Raw genomic sequence first — 17553 nt, 5'->3', positions numbered from 1 at the left:
CTAAAACCTTTAAGACAACCCAATCTGTTATTCCTAAGATCAGACATTATTATAAGCCTTTTCAATTATTAAAAAAAAAAAAAAACTAATGGGAAGACTAATGGAAAAAAAAACATAAAAAGCAACTTCACTTTATTTCGTCTAAGAATGTCAGTATGGGCCTTTGTGAAACTCCCTAGGTGTGATTACTAGTTTAGTGGTACGCAGCACATCATGGTTATTCACATTCCAGAATTCTACTTAAGTACATATAAAATGCAACGGGATTTACAGAAATAATTTCTTACCTACACTGAAGGCATATTTCAGTTAAAAAAGCATAGAGTACAAACAAGAGTTTATTTACAAAAATTACAATAATTACAGATAGTACAAATTGAGACAATCTCCCCCGTTACTGTGACAGAAGCTACCAGCCTTCACTTTCAAATGAGGGTTTTGTTATTTCAAGATATGATACACATTCGGTGATCCACTGCCCTTATTTAGAATGCTTTTCTAAATAATTCCAGGGGTGGTTAGCGGTATGTACGTGGGTCATTTCCCTCAACTTTTATTTCCATAACTACTACTATGTACAAGTTCAACATAACTAGAATATAACAGGGTAGAGTGGCATTGAGTAATTTTTCTTTTCCAACAGAAATTTTTTTTTTTCCCAACAGAAAATTTTGATTATTCTTCAAATATTCACTTAGTGGTTTAGAATTGAAACCATGATTTTTGGCTTTAAAAAGAAAGTCCAATGATTTTTGATGGGTTGCACAATTCCACTACAGCCAGTATTACCTGGCTATTTTTTACAGGCTTGCAATTGTTTAAGAAACAGAATTCCATAGTTCTATTCTGTTTGTTTTTTAAAGAGGGAGAGAGGTAGGGCGAGGGGCAGAAGGAGGGAGAGAATATTAAGCAGACTCCACGCCCAGCACGGAGCCTGATGCGGGGCTTGATCTCACAACCCTGAAATTGTGACCTGAGGCAAAATCAAGAGTCCAACGCTCAACCGAGCCACCCAGTGCCCCCCATAGTATTCAATTCTGTATGAATTTTGTCTTTTATGTTTTTAATCAGAGTCACTACTGCTGCTAGAGGAGTCTGTTGACATAACTTCTACATCATCTTCATTTTCTTTATTATGCCCCGGAGGTTCCAACAAAAAATCATTACTGTGATTTGGTGGTAACATATTCATTGACATGTCATTTGACTGCCATGGATATTGTGGAGCAAGGACATCTGGAGAAAAGAAAGAAGCATATGTAACAATACTTCTACCAGTAATTAATTTACTTCTTAATTACTCTTCCCTTCACACACAGAATCTGAAGTAAATATTTTTTAAGGCCAGGAATCAAAATGTACATTGGCTATATTAACAAAGATCAAAGTTATCAAGGAAAAGCATGATGTTTTAATAACCAGAACCTGTGTTTTATTTTTTAAAAATCATGCTTCCATCTAAGTAACTTTATACAGTTAGCTGACCTAATTTTTCTTTTGCAAGACATTCACAATGACAAATCAAATGTTTCCTATATATATATCTATGTAAACTATATGCAGATATCTATTAGGTCATATATATTATTCTCTATATATATTTTAAATAGCTAACATGTACTATATTAAGTATTACAAGTTTAAACTGCCTCTTAAACTTTAAATCCACTCTTCTCCCTGGACCCTGAAAACATTCTCCTTTGCCAGCAGCCACAATGTTAATCTCTGTCAGTAGAGGGCACTGGAGGGACTCTGCAAGGGGAACAGGACTAAGCGATCTGATGTTTCCCTTCTCACTCCTGTGGTGCCTGGCTGGCATGCGGACATCAAGCGGTGGGCTCACCCCTGCCAAGTTTCAGTGGCATCTAAGTCTCACCATTACCCTACAGGTGGCTTCCCAGCAAGGCTCCTTGGAACCCTAGGGGATAATTTCCTGCTTGCCGGCTCCAGCCTGCGAATACCTCATCTAACTACTCTGCCAGCCCGTGGGCCACAGCTACACCTTCTCGAGGCTGCCGCGATAGGAACAGCAGCCTGAGGATGGGGGTGGGAGAAGCCTCTTCTCAGTGGGTCACTTCCTTGGGTATCCTGCCTGGTCCTAAATGTAGTCGCTCCCCACATCTGTTATTACCATATTTTTAAAAAACAGTTCTCTTTACCCTTTAGTAGTTAGTATCTTGTTACTAATAATTCTTTACATTTTTCTTGTTCATATTGCTGATGTGGTTTCTGCCTCCTGACTGGACTGTGACTGGTATATAATATGGAATAATCAAAATGAGAAAAATGCAAAGATATCAAGGGAAACTGAGGCACACTGAATTCTCAGTTTGTACTTTAGATGATTAAAAATGATGTTTACAAAGCATTCTTAACAACACAGAAACATCCTTACAATAAAATGTGAAGCAGAAAAGCATTATATAGAGCATGTTTTTAACACTGTAAAAATAAGACAAAAAAATGAAATAGGTGAAATATTAAAAGTGATTGCTCAAAAAAACCAGTTTTTTTATAACCTTCTAAATACTTTTTAAATGTTCTACCAAATCAAAACAAGTCACCTACAAAAGATAAAAGATGGGGAACATAAAATAAATGTAAGAATAACACAAAACTATATGCAAAACTTGAGGAAGGCTGAAATTCAGAATGAACCAAGTCTCACAAAAGTACTATTTTATTTAGTTATTGAAAAGCCCATAAAAAGCTGTTATTCATTTTGTTGATTTGGGAGTTTTTCAGGAGTGGGTTCACTTCGTATTCTTTAAAATGAACATATATATTTCTTATTCTGTACAGTATATTTCACAATTTTATTTAAAAAGCTGTTTAAATTTTAATAATAAAAGAGAGGCCTAATACCTGAGGGAAAAAAACCTATTAACAAATGAGAGAAAAGTCAATTTATTCTAATTTCACGAACTCCAGCTAGAACAGTTCTTAAACTAGAGAGCAGGATAATTGGCAGAAAACCTAGCTATTGAAACGAGCTGGGTCTAGAACCTCAAACTTGTTCAACAGCCAGATATTCCATCATCATGTCTGAAAAACCTTGTATGTCTGAAAGGCTGTTCTGATTAACGTTACCTGGCAGTCTGCCTGCTGCAAGTGCATCCCCTGGTAAATGACCATTTACACCATTAGTGGAAGGATTGTTCATTTGACCCAATAATCCACTTCTCATCTCTAAATCAGTTGGGTATGGTCTCCGTGGGTCCCCTAAAAAAAGACTGCTTTTAATTCAATCACATGCAAATTAAGCATTAATACCTTCTCTGGAAGTATTGATTTTCCTTGATTCACTCTGAAAAACTCAAGACACCCATTTTCAATTTTGGAATAGGAATATCAATTGTTATTAAGAGCATAATATATTAAATTTAAAAATACATGCATTTCTTCTTTGAATCTGTACAGAAATATACCATTTTCTATACTAAAAAAAAAAAAGGAGAAAAGTCTGTCATTTTAGCAATTCCAGATGACAAATTAAAAAAATTATAATGATCTTGATTCTTCTAACTTATTTGCATTTCCTAGTAAGAAAAACAAATGATACATATTCTGAGAGAATAAACAGATCATGACGCTTTTTTTTTTTCACAAGACAGAAAGGACTGGAATGCTTATTTGAAGGACTGTCTAAAACTTTTCCTAACAAACCTCTTTGATCTTGTCATTTAAAGACTAATTCCTAGAACTTTCCAGTGGAGGAATAGCAGGAGCCAATGTTCATTTCTAATCATGAAAGCATACCACTTAGTTTTAGAATGATGAAAACTTGGCAGATTTGGACCAACTTTTTGGTAATATTTCTTACTCACTCCAGATCATTACCCTCAAAACTGTAAGTTAATCTTAGTATTTTCAGTATGGTAAAATACCACCATCATGAATTACTGATGTTGAGATACTATCTCCCACTCCTCCCAGAACACTGCTGCTCAATCTTAGGTCCCTGTCTTATAAATGTTTTACGTACTGTCAATATATATTGCAGTTTGTTACTTTTTTGGTGTTTCTAACTACTCCAGCTCTATCCAGTCCCATGTGCTTGCTATTGGGTGCTCAGTGCTTCACCTTTATCCCGGAAGAGTTGGGACTGTCTTAATTCCCAGGCCAGACCCCTGGACAAAATCCCAATGGTTCTAAAAACTGGGCTTCTGGCCAGCCTGAGTGTTACAGGCATATAAATCTATAGCTTTAGAATCATCACATATCATCTTATACTTTCAAACATTATTTATGATTTTTCTTTTAAAAAGGACAGAAACAGAGGCGCCTGGGTGACTCAGTTGGTTAAGCGGCTGCCTTTGGCTCAGGTCATGATCTCAAGGTCCTGGGATCGAGCCTCACATGGGACTCCCTGATCAGCAGCGAGCCTGCTTCTTTCTCTCTTCCCTGCTCGTGCTCGCTCTCTCAAATAAACAAATAATATCTTAAAAAGAAAAAAAAAAAGGACAGAAACACAGTCCCTGGGGCAAAAGTTCTGTAAAAAACCAAACTGATCAAACCCATGGTCCACATTATTACTTATAAGATATTAAAGGTATGAAAATATATAGCAGATGTTTCTAAGGACAAATACATTCTATATTTAAATCATTTTTCCTACTTTTGAGTACAGTCACCTAAGAATTTTCAAAACCACGTATGTCTAATAAGAGAAGTATTTTTTACCTGGAACCCAGGTCAGTGGGGCACACACAGCATTACTTGCACTAATCCTATGTGCATACTTAATTATTTCTTCAGAAGAGATGGCACCTGAGAGAGTTAAGAGGAGAGAGTAGCATGTTAGTCTAGTAATTTACAAGTGTATAAACGCATGCCTCATAATCACATCTTTATTTTAAATTATCTGAAAACAGGGTAATCTGAGTTGCCTACCTTCCCTAATAATACCTCGTAATATGTATATTGTTAAGCTTAAATCATATAGATTCCCCAAGTAAAGAGCAAGACATCTAGAAAAAACAGCTAACAAAGTATCAAATTTGGGACATTAGCATGACAAAATTCCCTAATCTCAATTAACTACCATTAACTACTCTTATTTGTTCTCAAAGCAACAAGGAATACAAATAAAACAGAGGAAAGAGTGACATCTAAGCTATTAAATGAGGACAGCAGTTCACACTATACCACTCAATTGTTGACTTGATGTGACCCTATGATTATAAGTAGACCTAAGCAAAAACATGTCCATAATATATTCATTAGATTAAAAAAAGTAAGCTGCTAAATAATATGTATAGCATGACCTGGTTTTTGTTTTAGAATATATGTACATATATGTATTTGTATTGTTATTATATTTGTATTAAACATCTAAAAAAGATGGACATACACCAAACATTAACAGTAGTTACCTGAAACAGGAAATGAAGAGGAAAGTTAGACAACTGTGAGGTGATTAAAGGTAAATAATCTACAAACATTAAAATCAAGTAACCAAAGTTTTCATTCTAACTTTTAGTACCTAAACTAAAAAATCCAAAATGGAAGTCTTTTAAAGAGAGAAGTGGGACAGGAAAAGAAGGCATGCTGGTTATCTGCACCATTAAATGTGCACACATCCCAAAGCCACATCTAGTTCTGACTTCAGGACACTCTAGTCCCAACCCAGTTGCCCACTGCACATTCTCCTTCACTCTCTGTCCTGTCTTTTAAGATTGAACTCACATCCCACTTGCTTCCAGCTCACGGTTCTCTTCCCTTCTCCCAACAACTTTATAAACTCATTGTCTTTACCACACATTCGGATACATAGCCATGACTTTCCTTATATTACCGTTGCTTCTTAGAACCTGAAAAAGGTGTGATACCTCCCCAGTAATACACAGCACAGTGCTAGCACCTAGCAGGCACTTTACAATACAAATTTATTGGAATCATTTCAATAGCAGCAAATAATTACCAATAACACCGTCATCTGTTTCTTGAAACCAAAACTTGGATTTTTCAGACAGTCATTGAGTACTCCCATAGTACTAACCTTTTCTTGCTTTTTCTATTGATTTGAGTTTTTCTTTTGCTTGGTAAACAGCTGTTGCCTGAGTCGAATATTAAAAAAAGAAATATGCTTTATTCTTAACTATATCAAGCAAAATTTTCGGCTTAATTCACAAAATCATTAATCCCAGAGGAACAATATGCAAAAGCTGGAAATCCCCATTATTTGTAATGTTCTGAAACACAATTTGGGAATCATTTATATCAGCTGGTTAATGAAAGAAATAACATATATACATGAATCAGTCTTCATTCACAAATTGTTAGAAACAAAGTATAAATTGGATTGTTTACTTTTTTCTTTATGCCTTCTATCAGACACGCATAAGAGATCCAGACCACATACCACTCCCAAAGCATCCTGTTCTTACATTCAGTTCAAAGATAAAATACCAAAATATTTTTTTTCTACTTTACAAGACACATTCTTGTTATTGACAGCCTTACTCATTTACACGTTACCATTACCTCCATGCTTAATGACTGCTATAACGAAAACACCCACAATCCCCCCCCCAACCCCTGGAAAGGTACACTAAAGGGTAAAATGAAGTTAAGCTAGTATACGCATCCTCAACTATAACATGGTGGTTAAGAGTATGGAGTCAGAGAGAACTACGTTTAAGTTTCATCTCTCTACTTTTCACTCTTCCTGGGCAAGGTAGTTATTAATTTAAAAATCTCGGTTTCCTCATCTGTAAAATGGAACAATGGTACAAATCTAGCATAGCTGTTAAGAAGACTTAGATAATACATGTAAGCTGCAAACAAGCATAAGACCTGATGCACAAGTGCTCAATAAATGTTAGCTGCTACTTCCTAAATCATAAAATTCAATCTTTTTATGGTCCTTGTGTTCACTGTCTTTATTCAATAATTACTTTTTTTGAAATCAAATCTAAAGAATATAATCTGAAATGCAGAAGAAAAAAAAAAGACTATTCTGCAATGATATTCATCAAAGCATTATTTATAACAGAAAGTTGGAAAGCGAAACAAAGAGGATATAATACATGAAAAATGCTTAAGTTTTAATAAATAGTAATAGAAAGCCAGTAGTATCCTACTAATTACAAGATTAAAAAATGAAAACCTCTGGGGGGGGGGGAAACCACTGTGTTGTACACCTGAAACTAATGTAACATTGCGTGTCAACCAGACTTCAATTATAAGCCCTACTGGAAAATTAAAAAAAAAAAAAAAAAAAAGTCTGAGACTGAAATGAAATGCACAAAACTATGAATAATGGCAGTCTGAAGAGAGACTAACACAACCTTTTCCTCTTCTATTTTTCTGTATTTTCTGAATATCTTTTGATAAGTATTACTTTGCTAATGGAAAATAGATTTCATTACATTTTTTTTTTTTAAAAGCGTTTTCTTGGGGTCATTTCTTCAGCAAGTGGTTAATTTACCCTGAACCACTTAGGTTTCTATCTATTGGAGCCCATTTTGATGCATTTTGAAGATTCATCAGGGATAAAGATTCTAGCAATTTCTGGTCCATATGAGAATCAAACTCAGCTGTTTCTGTAATACCACCATGTAACAGTTACATTAGTTAGTATTTACTGAAATAACTGGGCAAATAATAGCAAAGAAATTGCTTTTCTGAAACAGTAGCCAAGAACTAGGAAAAAACAAAAAAACCCAAAAAACTATAGAGTCCTTGACATATGCCCAAATCCCACCTAGTTTAGAATGGAAGACTAAATAAGTTAATGTAAATTTTAATCGATTTATAAAATTGATACATATTTCTACTGATTTCAAAATATTTTAAAAGCTGAAATAAAGATTTAGACTACTAATAACTGAAAACTTCTAACGGGACAGGATAAAAGTATAACTTCCCAGTTCTACTAATTCAATCCTAAAAAATTTTAAATAATGAAAATATGGTTCAAAAATAATGCAGACTATCTGAAAACATTAAGTAAAATAGGGAATGACAATGGCCTTTCATTGAACCAAACTGACAAGCTGTCACTTTTAGACTTGGAAAGTCAAGTTTTCTGCCACTTCAAAATATTTTAAGTTAGATTTCTTTTTCAGAAATAGATTAATATCTTTTTTACCTTATTTTCTAACAACTTACCAGTATTTGTTCTGCTTCCTTTAGCTGTTTTTGTAGTTGCTGAATATCACTGTCTCTCTTCTCCACTTCCTTTTCTAAAACTTGCATTTCATGATGGATTTTTCCCTGATTGAGTGCCAATTTCATCAGTTCTTGAAATTCCCCATCTCTGTGAATTAACAACTCCAGGACCTGTCAGGTAACAGTTGATTAGAGCAGAGAGCAGAATAATGAAAAGTGACATTCCAATGAAGCAAAGAATCCACATGTGAATTGGCTAGGCTATAAAATTTTAACACCTTCAAAGTATTATTCTAATCAACGTTAAGAATAAAAATAACCTACCTATGATTATTTTGGAAAACAGACTAGTATCAAGACTTTCTACTTTTTCTAGTTATATGCTGTTCTTTCATACAAGTCTTCAGAACTACCAATATGACAAAATGAGGTTTATTCATTTCGCAGGTAAGATAAAATTTTAAAGTTTATCCTTAAAAATATAATGCAATGGAGGTTCCCCCCAAATCTGGTATTTGAGATGATTTTAGTTGACACCAAGAACTATAAAAAATTTCTACAAAATAAACAGTCTGATTAAAAAATGGGCAAAGAAACTGAACAGACATTTTTCCAAAGACATAAAAATGACCAAAGGTACATGAAAAGGTGCTCAACATCACTAATCATCAGGGAAATGCAAATTAAAACCACAACTGGATATCACCTCACACCAGTTACAATGGCTATATTCAATAAAACAAGAGATAAGAGTTGGTGTTGGCAAAGATGTGGAGAAAAGGGAACCTCGTGCACTGATGGTGGGAATGTTAACTGGTGCAACCACTACAGAAAACAGTATGGAAATTACTTAAAAAGTTAAAAATAGAACCAGCATATGATCCAGCAATTCCACTTCTGGGCACTTATCTGAAAAAAATGAAATTATTATCTCAAAAAGATATGGGCACCCACATGTTCACTGCAGCGTTATTTACAACAGCCAGGATATGAAAGCAAACTAACAATCCATCAATATATGAATGGATAAAGAAAATGTGGTATGTATTTTTTTTTCAGTTTTTATTTAAATTCCAGTTAGTAATAATACAGTGTAATATTAGTTTCAGATGTACAATATAGTGATTCCACACTTGCAGATATTACCCAGTGCTCATCACAAGTGCAGTCCTTAATCCCCATCACCTATTTCACCTGTACCTCTACCCGCCTCCCATCTGGTAACCATCACTTTGTTCTCTATAGCTGAGAGTCTGTTTCTTGGTTTCCCTCTCCTTTCCACCCCCATGATCATTTGTTTCTTAAATTCCACATATGAGGGACACCTGGGTGGCTCAGTCAGTTAAGCCTCTGCCTTCAGCTCAGGTAATGATCCCAGAGTCCTGAGATTGAGTCCTGCATTGGGCTCCCGGCTCAGCGGGGAGCCTGCTTCTCCCTCTGCCTGCCACTCCCCCTGCTTGTGCACTCTCTGACAAATAAAATCTTTAAAAAATTCTACATATGAGTGAAATCAAATGGCATTTGTCTTTCTCTGACTGCCTTATTTCACTTAGCATAATACTTTCTAGCTCCATCCACGTTGCAGCAAATGGCAAGATTTCATTCTTTATATGGCTGAGTAATATTCCATTGTGTGTGTGTGTGTGTGTGTGTGTGTGTGTGTGTGTATACACCACCCCTTTATCCATTCATCAGTTGATGAACATTTGGGCTTTTTCCATAATTTGGCTATTGCTGATAATGCTGCTATTAATATCGGGTACCTGTATCTCTTCAAATTAGTAGAAAATGTGGAATGTATATATACAGATACAGAAATATTATTCAGCCATAAAAAAGAAGGAAATCTTGCTATTTTTGACAAGATGGATGGACCCTGAGGCCATTATATTAAGTGAAATAAGTCTGACAGAGAAAGACAAATACTGCAGGATTTCACTTGCATGTGGAATCTAAAAGAGCCAAATTCATAGAAAAAGAAATCAGACTGGTGGATGACAGGGTGGGGGTGGGCAAAATGGGTAAAGATGATCAAAAGGTACAAACTTCCAGTTATAAGATAAATAAGTTCTGGGGATGTAATGTACAGAAATGGTGACTACAGTTAATGATACTACACTGTATACTTGAAAGCTGCTAAGATGGTATATTTTAGCAACTTTGAAAAAGTTCTTAAAAATGTACAGAGAAATGGAACCATGAGAAATTTTTCCAAAGACACCCAAATCACCAACAGGTACATGAAAAGGTGCCATGGTTTCCCTGTCATCTTCTTAAAAGTTCTTATGATGAGAAAAAAAATTGTAACTATGTTAACTAATCTTACTGTGATAATCATTTCACAATACATACATACAACAAATCATTATCTTGTAGGTCTTAAACTAATGCAATGTTATATTTCTACTATATCTCAATTAAACTGTAAAAAAATTAAAACAAAAAATCCCAAAGCGCCAAACAGGATGCAAAGACATTATGACAAAATGCGTAATTTTTTTAAAGTTACAAAATCATACACAATCAACTATGATAGCAAATAAATGATCAAAGCATTAAACTATAATGTAAGGAAACGATGACATAATTATAGTAAATTCTTCATTATGGTTGTCTCAGAGTTGAACTGATGTCAGAAATACTTTTATGATAAATGTATGATGCATAAAAAAAACTTACAGTTACACATTTGTGCTATTATGTTCAAGAAAATATATAACTCACATTAAACCTGTGATGTCATGCATAGTATTGCTTTATGATGAAGATGGTTTAAAAAAGAGCAATTTCCAAAAACAGTAAATTTTCAAATGGGCACATCCCACTAATATTTAATAGTGTCAATGAAAATTATACAGGAATTCACCGTATTAAGTATAAGGTTTAATTCTGTCCTGGGGTGGTGATGATAATAACTATCCATTACTAAACACTTCCTAAGTGTACTTAAAATGCAGTATCATAAATCCTCACAACAACCTTCCTAAGTGTACTTAAAATGCAGTATCATAAATCCTCACAACAACCTTATGTGACAAGGTACTGTTATTTTTTAAGGACAGAACTGCTAATCCTTACAAAGTATAAGAAAAGCTAGTGCTGACTGGGCAGGTCTTAGTTATGACCTATTGAATTATCTGCATGCCTGGCAAGTATATAATAAGTGCCTAGGAACTAAAGTCAAAACTTGTATTTCATTTTGCTCATTTTGTAATAAACTCTTATTTCACAGGTATTTATCAATAAAGTATCTGAGACTAGCATTCCTCTATTAACGTATTTCTCTATAAGCTTTTTCTAAAAACAAAATAAACAATGTACAAAAAACAACTTTAAAATCCCTAAAATTACCAACTTTTACTACTTGTAGCCTTACCTAATTCCCTCTCTCCATTTGAGGGGATTAACCTTTGAAGAAAACAAAGTTTTATAATACCTCCCTACTGACAATCAAATTTCTCTGCCTTCAAAACATATTATAAGATAAAACTAAGATAATGATGGGGCACAGAGCTGTCTCATATCATTAAAAAGATTAATCCTTCCCAGCTGTTTTCTTTTAAAATTTTAAAAAATTATGGTAAAAAACACATAAAATGGCATTTACCCTCTTAACTTTAAGAAGTTTTTGGATAGAAAAAAAAACTGCTTACTGTAGAAAATTACAAAGCACAGAAAGGAATAAAGAAAATAAAAACTTGTAAACTTAACGTCCACAAAACAGTTTCTATTAACAGTTGCATGCTCCTTTATTTCTATTCATTTTCAAGTTGCATTAGAGGAACCAAGCAGATAATAAAAGGTTAGTTTATAAAAGCATTAACTTTTTTCTTTCAAATATTGTTTTAATCTCCATTTAACAAGCTTTGTTGGTTAATTCAAAAGACAAAAATGAATAATGTGTAACTAGAACTAAAAGAGAAAATAATACTGCTAAACCCTTAGACAACTATTATCTTAAGCAGCGTTACCTTATATAAGTGATTCAAAGAAAATATCCATTTAAAAGTTGTAATTAATAATTTAACAGAATCCAATCCTCCTGTTCTCACACAAAGTAAATGTAAATAGGGAAACTGCAGAAATTATGGGGATTTCTTGTTTGTAATTTAAAAAGAAGCCACCTACCTGGTTTTCCTCATCAGGCGGCAACAACTTTTGGTTTCTTGAAATTGCCAACATTTCTATAAGTTCTCTAAAAAAGAAAAACAAAAAACCAAAACATCTTTGCCAAACAAATACAACAGAAGCTTTATCAACTGATCTCTACCTAACTGACTTGCTGGATTCATGGTACCCACAGCATGCTAAGTATTCACACAGCCTCTGCCCCACAGTGACTGTGCACTTGGGCTCTCACCAGCAAGACTCAGTTGTGTTTGTTACCAGACTCATTTACGCAAGTTTTACTTACTACTATAATTACATAAATTAATATCCAGTACATAAATACCAAGGAAATATGACTGTCAACAGAAAAGAGCTGTTTCCATAAAAACCTAAGCTGAATATTTGGGAAAGACTCCACAGCTGTCTGCAAAGGACTACTGCAAAGAACCAAGGGAAACCATGAAAATTCAGCAGCTAAGACTGCTTATGAGCATCTAAGTTCTCATTTCACGTCACTATTTTTTTTTTAAAGTAATCTCTATGCCCAATGTGGGGCTCGAATTCACAACCCTGAGATCAAGAGTCGCATGCTCTACTGACTGAGCCAGCCAGGCACCCCTCATTTCGCTTTAAAGAAACATACTAGAAGTTGGTAGACAATGCATTATGGGTGGTTTATGCAAGAAAACCCCCTACATACAGCCCACTGGCCATGGCCCTTCATTTACACATTATCTGTGGCTGCATTCCCACTACCACAGCAGACTGGGGTAGTTGCAGCAGAGAACTTCTGGCCTGCCAAAACCAAAAATATTTATTATCTGGCCCTTTACAGAAAAAGTTCCCGGACCCCTGTCTTAGATGAAAAGATGAGTAAAAACATAAGTTTATATGCTTTAAGGTAAAATAAAACAATTACGGAGTAGATGAATCATTTTTTAAGGATTTTCTACATGAACTGAATTTTTAAATTAAACAGACAGGTATCAACTAAGAGGGATTCTACATATAATAAAATCCTATCTTTCTGGAACGCTTACTTACTAGACATGACAATTTTCCTATATGAAAATTAGTATAAAGATGAGTATAAAATATGTATCAAGCAATATCCATATATTAGTTTCAAACGTGCTGACAGACGGGACTCCAGAAATTACGCAAGAGGGACAGCTACACAATTAGCTACCTGACACCAGCAGTCAGCCCCAGTGTTTGTACCTTCTCACTGGCTGCTAGGCTATTTTCACCCTCATATTTCCATCTTCCTTACTGCTAGCCTCATGCTATTTTTCTGGATGGTGCCAACTGAACCCAACCTTCCCCACTACAAGGTTCCCATACCATTATGTATGAATTAATTAGCTGATTAATGAAAAAAGTGGATATGGCAATGCAAAGTCTTCATTCATCCATTCATTAAATATTTCTTAAGTGTCTATTTTGTGCCACTTTCTAGATGCTTGGGTTATAAAAGTGAACAATGGAATTTAAATTCTAATACAGGACGCAAGAATAACCAAGAAAATAGGTAAATAAAACCAGAGTAAGAAGGGTTGGGAAAAAATAAAGCAGTGTTAGAGCATGTGAGTGAGGTGGTCTGGCTACTTAACATTGGGTGGAGTCAGGAAAGGCTTCTCTAAGTGAGAAAAGCCAGCCATGAAGAATGCTTGTAAAAGACATAGCTAATTCAGGGGCCCAAAGATGGATCTGAGGAAGTGTGGCCAGAATATAGTAGTAGGTACTGGGGAGCAGAATACAAAATGAGGACATGGGTAGTTAGAGGAGGGAGGGGCCAGACCGTGTTAGGGCCTTGCAGGTCACGGGAAAGGATCAGTATTTCATTCCAGGTACAATGAGGAGTGACCAGATCACTTTAAACAGGGAAATGACATGAACTGATTTACGTTTTTAAGCAACCTGCTAAGCTATCTGGAGAAAGGATTTTAAGAGGGCTAGAATGGAAATCAAGTTAAGTGGCTTCTGTAGTGTTCCATGAAAAAGATGACTTTGGCTTTGACTAGGTCCTAGCCACTAGGATTTAGTAATGGAAACCGGTGAAACATGTACAGACTCAGAATGTATTTTCGAGGTAGAGCTGAAAAGACTTGCTGATGGATTAGACAGACATTTTATGAAAACAGCATGTTATATTAACCTTTTTCTTTACCCCATAGATGAGATATAAACAGCTGAGAACCTCTGGTCTACACAAAGGCTGGTTTCAGGGGTGGGGGTGGTGGGGATGGGAAGTATGGTAGGAGATATGGAATGAGACTTTTTCTGCTTTTCTTGCAAATGTAGGCGTATAAATCCAAAGAAAACCTTAAAAGAGCCTGCCTTAGGCACAGGAGTACAGTGGGAAGAAGAAAGCTGTAAGACAGTGCTGTTCAGTAGCAGTGTAGAACTAAGTGGAAACCTTTGTCCTCCCCAATGGTAAAGAGGCTGAAGGAACCCCTGGGCCCAGGCTCTGGTTACAGGTGTGGGAGATAGAGCCCTGTCCCCACTACAGAAGAAGCTGTACTCCTGGCATATCAAATTAGAATCTATCCACAATTCCCCACGGAAATATAATTTACATGGGGGTTAGATCCCATATTATTAGTGGTACTACACTTCAGGTAAATTATAGATAAACAGATTAATAGGCTGGTGTGGAAACCTCAAGACTCCTATTAACATTTCTTAAGGACAATGAGTTCTGAGTCACAAACATGTTAAGAAAAACTGTAGACTATAATTTGTGTTTCTATTGTTAAAATTTCCTCCACAGACTACCTCATTCTATCTTGTTTTACAAAGTAACAAATATACCGATTCTCCCTCTCCCTCTGCCCCTCTCCCCCAGTCACCGCTCACTGGTGCTCCCGCTCTCTCTCTCAAATAAAAAAATAAAATCTTTAAAAAAAATTCCTCCAAACACTGCCTCATTCTATCACATTTTACAAAGTAATAAATATACTGAAAAGCTATATAATCAGGTAACAGTAAAAAATATATCCTAAATTTCAAACCCACTGTTTTCTAAAGTCAAGAGGTTACATTAGTTTTTCTTTCCAATTTTTCTTTAAAAATGCAAACAGAAAAATTTCATTAAGAGGATAATGACAAATTTCACAGATCACAGAATCAGTATATGTAGCTATATCTGACTGCTAACATAATGGCATTTTTCTGAAAGCTGATCACACTGGAATAGACTCATTCTGTGAAATCTCAGTGAGTCTTTAGTGGCAAACCACAGTGACATCTCTTCTACTACCACCACCATCTCCAGGGTCAAAAAGAGGTATAAATTTTCACTCACTGTCACCCAGTCTTTCTTTATTGATGAACAAATAAAATAACATGGCAGATTAAGTCATGAGAAAATCAGAAGAAAAGAAAAGCAAACTTTTAAAATAATGGTTATAATAACCATTATTTTTTGAGGTTGCAAGGACCTCAAAAAAGAAGCAGCTTATCTCCAATTTGTCAACAGATTCAATGAGTACTGCAAATCAATGAGAAATCAAAGTGCTTTTAGCATTCCTGGGGAAAGGGCAATAGAACTACAGCTTCTTTCAGAGAATGCAAAAGAGAACTCACCACCTCAACTAATCATGCACAACTAGAAAGATGAAGTGGGAAAGTTTCAGAAACAGATTGAGGAAAATTTAAATTTAAACGATACATTTCATCAAACAGAAAATGCTATACTCCAGAATTAAGGAAATATTAAAAAGAGGGAGAGAGATAAATTGGTCAATTTACAAGAACATTTCACTTTTTTAAAAAAGATTTTATTTATTTAATTGTCAGAGAGAGAAAGAAACAGAGAGAGGGCACAAGCAGGGGGAGTGGCAGGCAGAGGGAGAAGCAGGCTCCCCACTGAGCAAGGAACCCAGTGTGGGACTCGATCCCAGAACCCTGGGATTATGACCTGAGCTGAAGGCAGCCGCTTAACCGACTGAGCCACCCAGGTGTCCCATACAAGAGCAGTTCAATTTAGTCTCAAATTTAACACAACTGGTAAATGACTTAATTATGCTATTTCAAGCGAAGAGTCCATGATTACTACGTAGACGCACTCCTGCAGGTACCAACAGCATCCGGAAAACACACCTCAGATACACAGAGCTATAGCCAAATAATCCAGAGGCAAGATCTTCAGACTGACTACCGAGCTGTCCAATGTCAGAAGAAATTTTCAAAGACCATTACCCTTTGTGAGTAGGTTCAAAAAAATAGTTTCCAAACTTGGTGAGTATGAAATACATACCAGGGTCACAAAACAGACAAATTATGTTACAGCAAGTAAACTCAGAAAAGAAACGAATTTACTGGGCTCCAGAGTAAAAGGGTGAGAAGTAATAGTTCACTGAATATACTAAGGCAAAGATTTGAAATTCGAGGAGCAAGATTCACTCAGAACAAAAGGCAGAGGCCACTACTTCCCAAAGGGGGTGTCACTTCTTCAGAAGTAAACCTATTTACAGAAAAGCGGCACACTAAGCTAGACATTTGGACTTTATCTCACTGGGCAGCGAGAACCTACTAAATATTTTAGAGCAGGAAAGTGACATGACATGTCTTTTAAAAAGATAGCTCTGCTCTTGGGCAATAAAGAAAGTGCAGAAGCATAAAGACAAGTAAAACAGTAGGGAGGCTGCATGAAAAAAACAGAATGGTGGGGATGGGAACAAGAGGTCAAATCTGAGCAACATTTTAGGAGGAAGAATCAAAACAATTTCAACATCCACGTGAATGTGAGAGAGTTAAAGAAGACTTCAACTTGACAAACTACCATGAACGATGGCAGAATAAGGACAACGACATTCGATTTCTTCTACCTCTTCCATGCCCGCTTTACTCCAACTATCCCAAACTTGCAATTCCACCAAGTCGCGCGTGCTCCTGCCGCCAGGCGTCTGCACCTGCTATTCCAGCTACCAGCCGCCTACTGAGTGCGGTGGACTCACTCTTCCCACGCAGTCCTTTCTCCAGGAAGCCTGGCTGACTACAACGAGACAGGCACCTATAGTCCCCGTGTTCCAGTAACCCGGAGCGCACGCCTCGGATTAAAAACAGGCTCCGCACCATAATGTCTGTTTATGTCTATCTCTTCCCCCTTGACACTGGGCTGCTCTATGTCCGCATCTAGTCTCCCCTTCACTACCGTCTCCCAACGCTTGGGACCCAGGGGGCTTTCCTTAAACGTCTGTCGAGAGTCCGCGGACGAAGGTACTCACACCTGGCGACCTCTAAGGTTCTGACGGTTCTGACAGTGTCGGGGTTCCAGCGTCCCTGCCATTACTAAAATATCCTCTAAGGCGGGGGGGGGGGGGG

The 17553-nt window shown here is 36.1% G+C and overlaps 1 protein-coding gene across 1 annotated transcript in view; it reads right to left on the bottom strand.

The window, feature by feature from the left end:
• Positions 1 to 320: 320 nt before the first annotated feature.
• MED4 (mediator complex subunit 4) overlaps positions 321 to 17553 on the bottom strand; it is a 17618-nt gene continuing 385 nt past the window's right edge. Inside the window, exons 2-7 of the mRNA XM_008706852.2 lie at positions 12244 to 12310; positions 8116 to 8286; positions 6002 to 6059; positions 4684 to 4770; positions 3091 to 3222; positions 321 to 1236 (exon numbers count right to left, since the gene is read on the bottom strand). Coding sequence (XP_008705074.2) covers positions 1064 to 1236; positions 3091 to 3222; positions 4684 to 4770; positions 6002 to 6059; positions 8116 to 8286; positions 12244 to 12310 — 688 coding nt within the window. The 3' untranslated portion in view covers positions 321 to 1063. The remainder of the gene's footprint in view (positions 1237 to 3090; positions 3223 to 4683; positions 4771 to 6001; positions 6060 to 8115; positions 8287 to 12243; positions 12311 to 17553) is intronic.

This window comes from Ursus maritimus, unplaced genomic scaffold, assembly GCF_017311325.1.
Source record: "Ursus maritimus isolate PB19 unplaced genomic scaffold, ASM1731132v1 scaffold_10, whole genome shotgun sequence".
NCBI classification, from domain to species: domain Eukaryota; kingdom Metazoa; phylum Chordata; class Mammalia; order Carnivora; family Ursidae; genus Ursus; species Ursus maritimus.
This window is presented reverse-complemented; position numbering and strand designations above follow the sequence as displayed.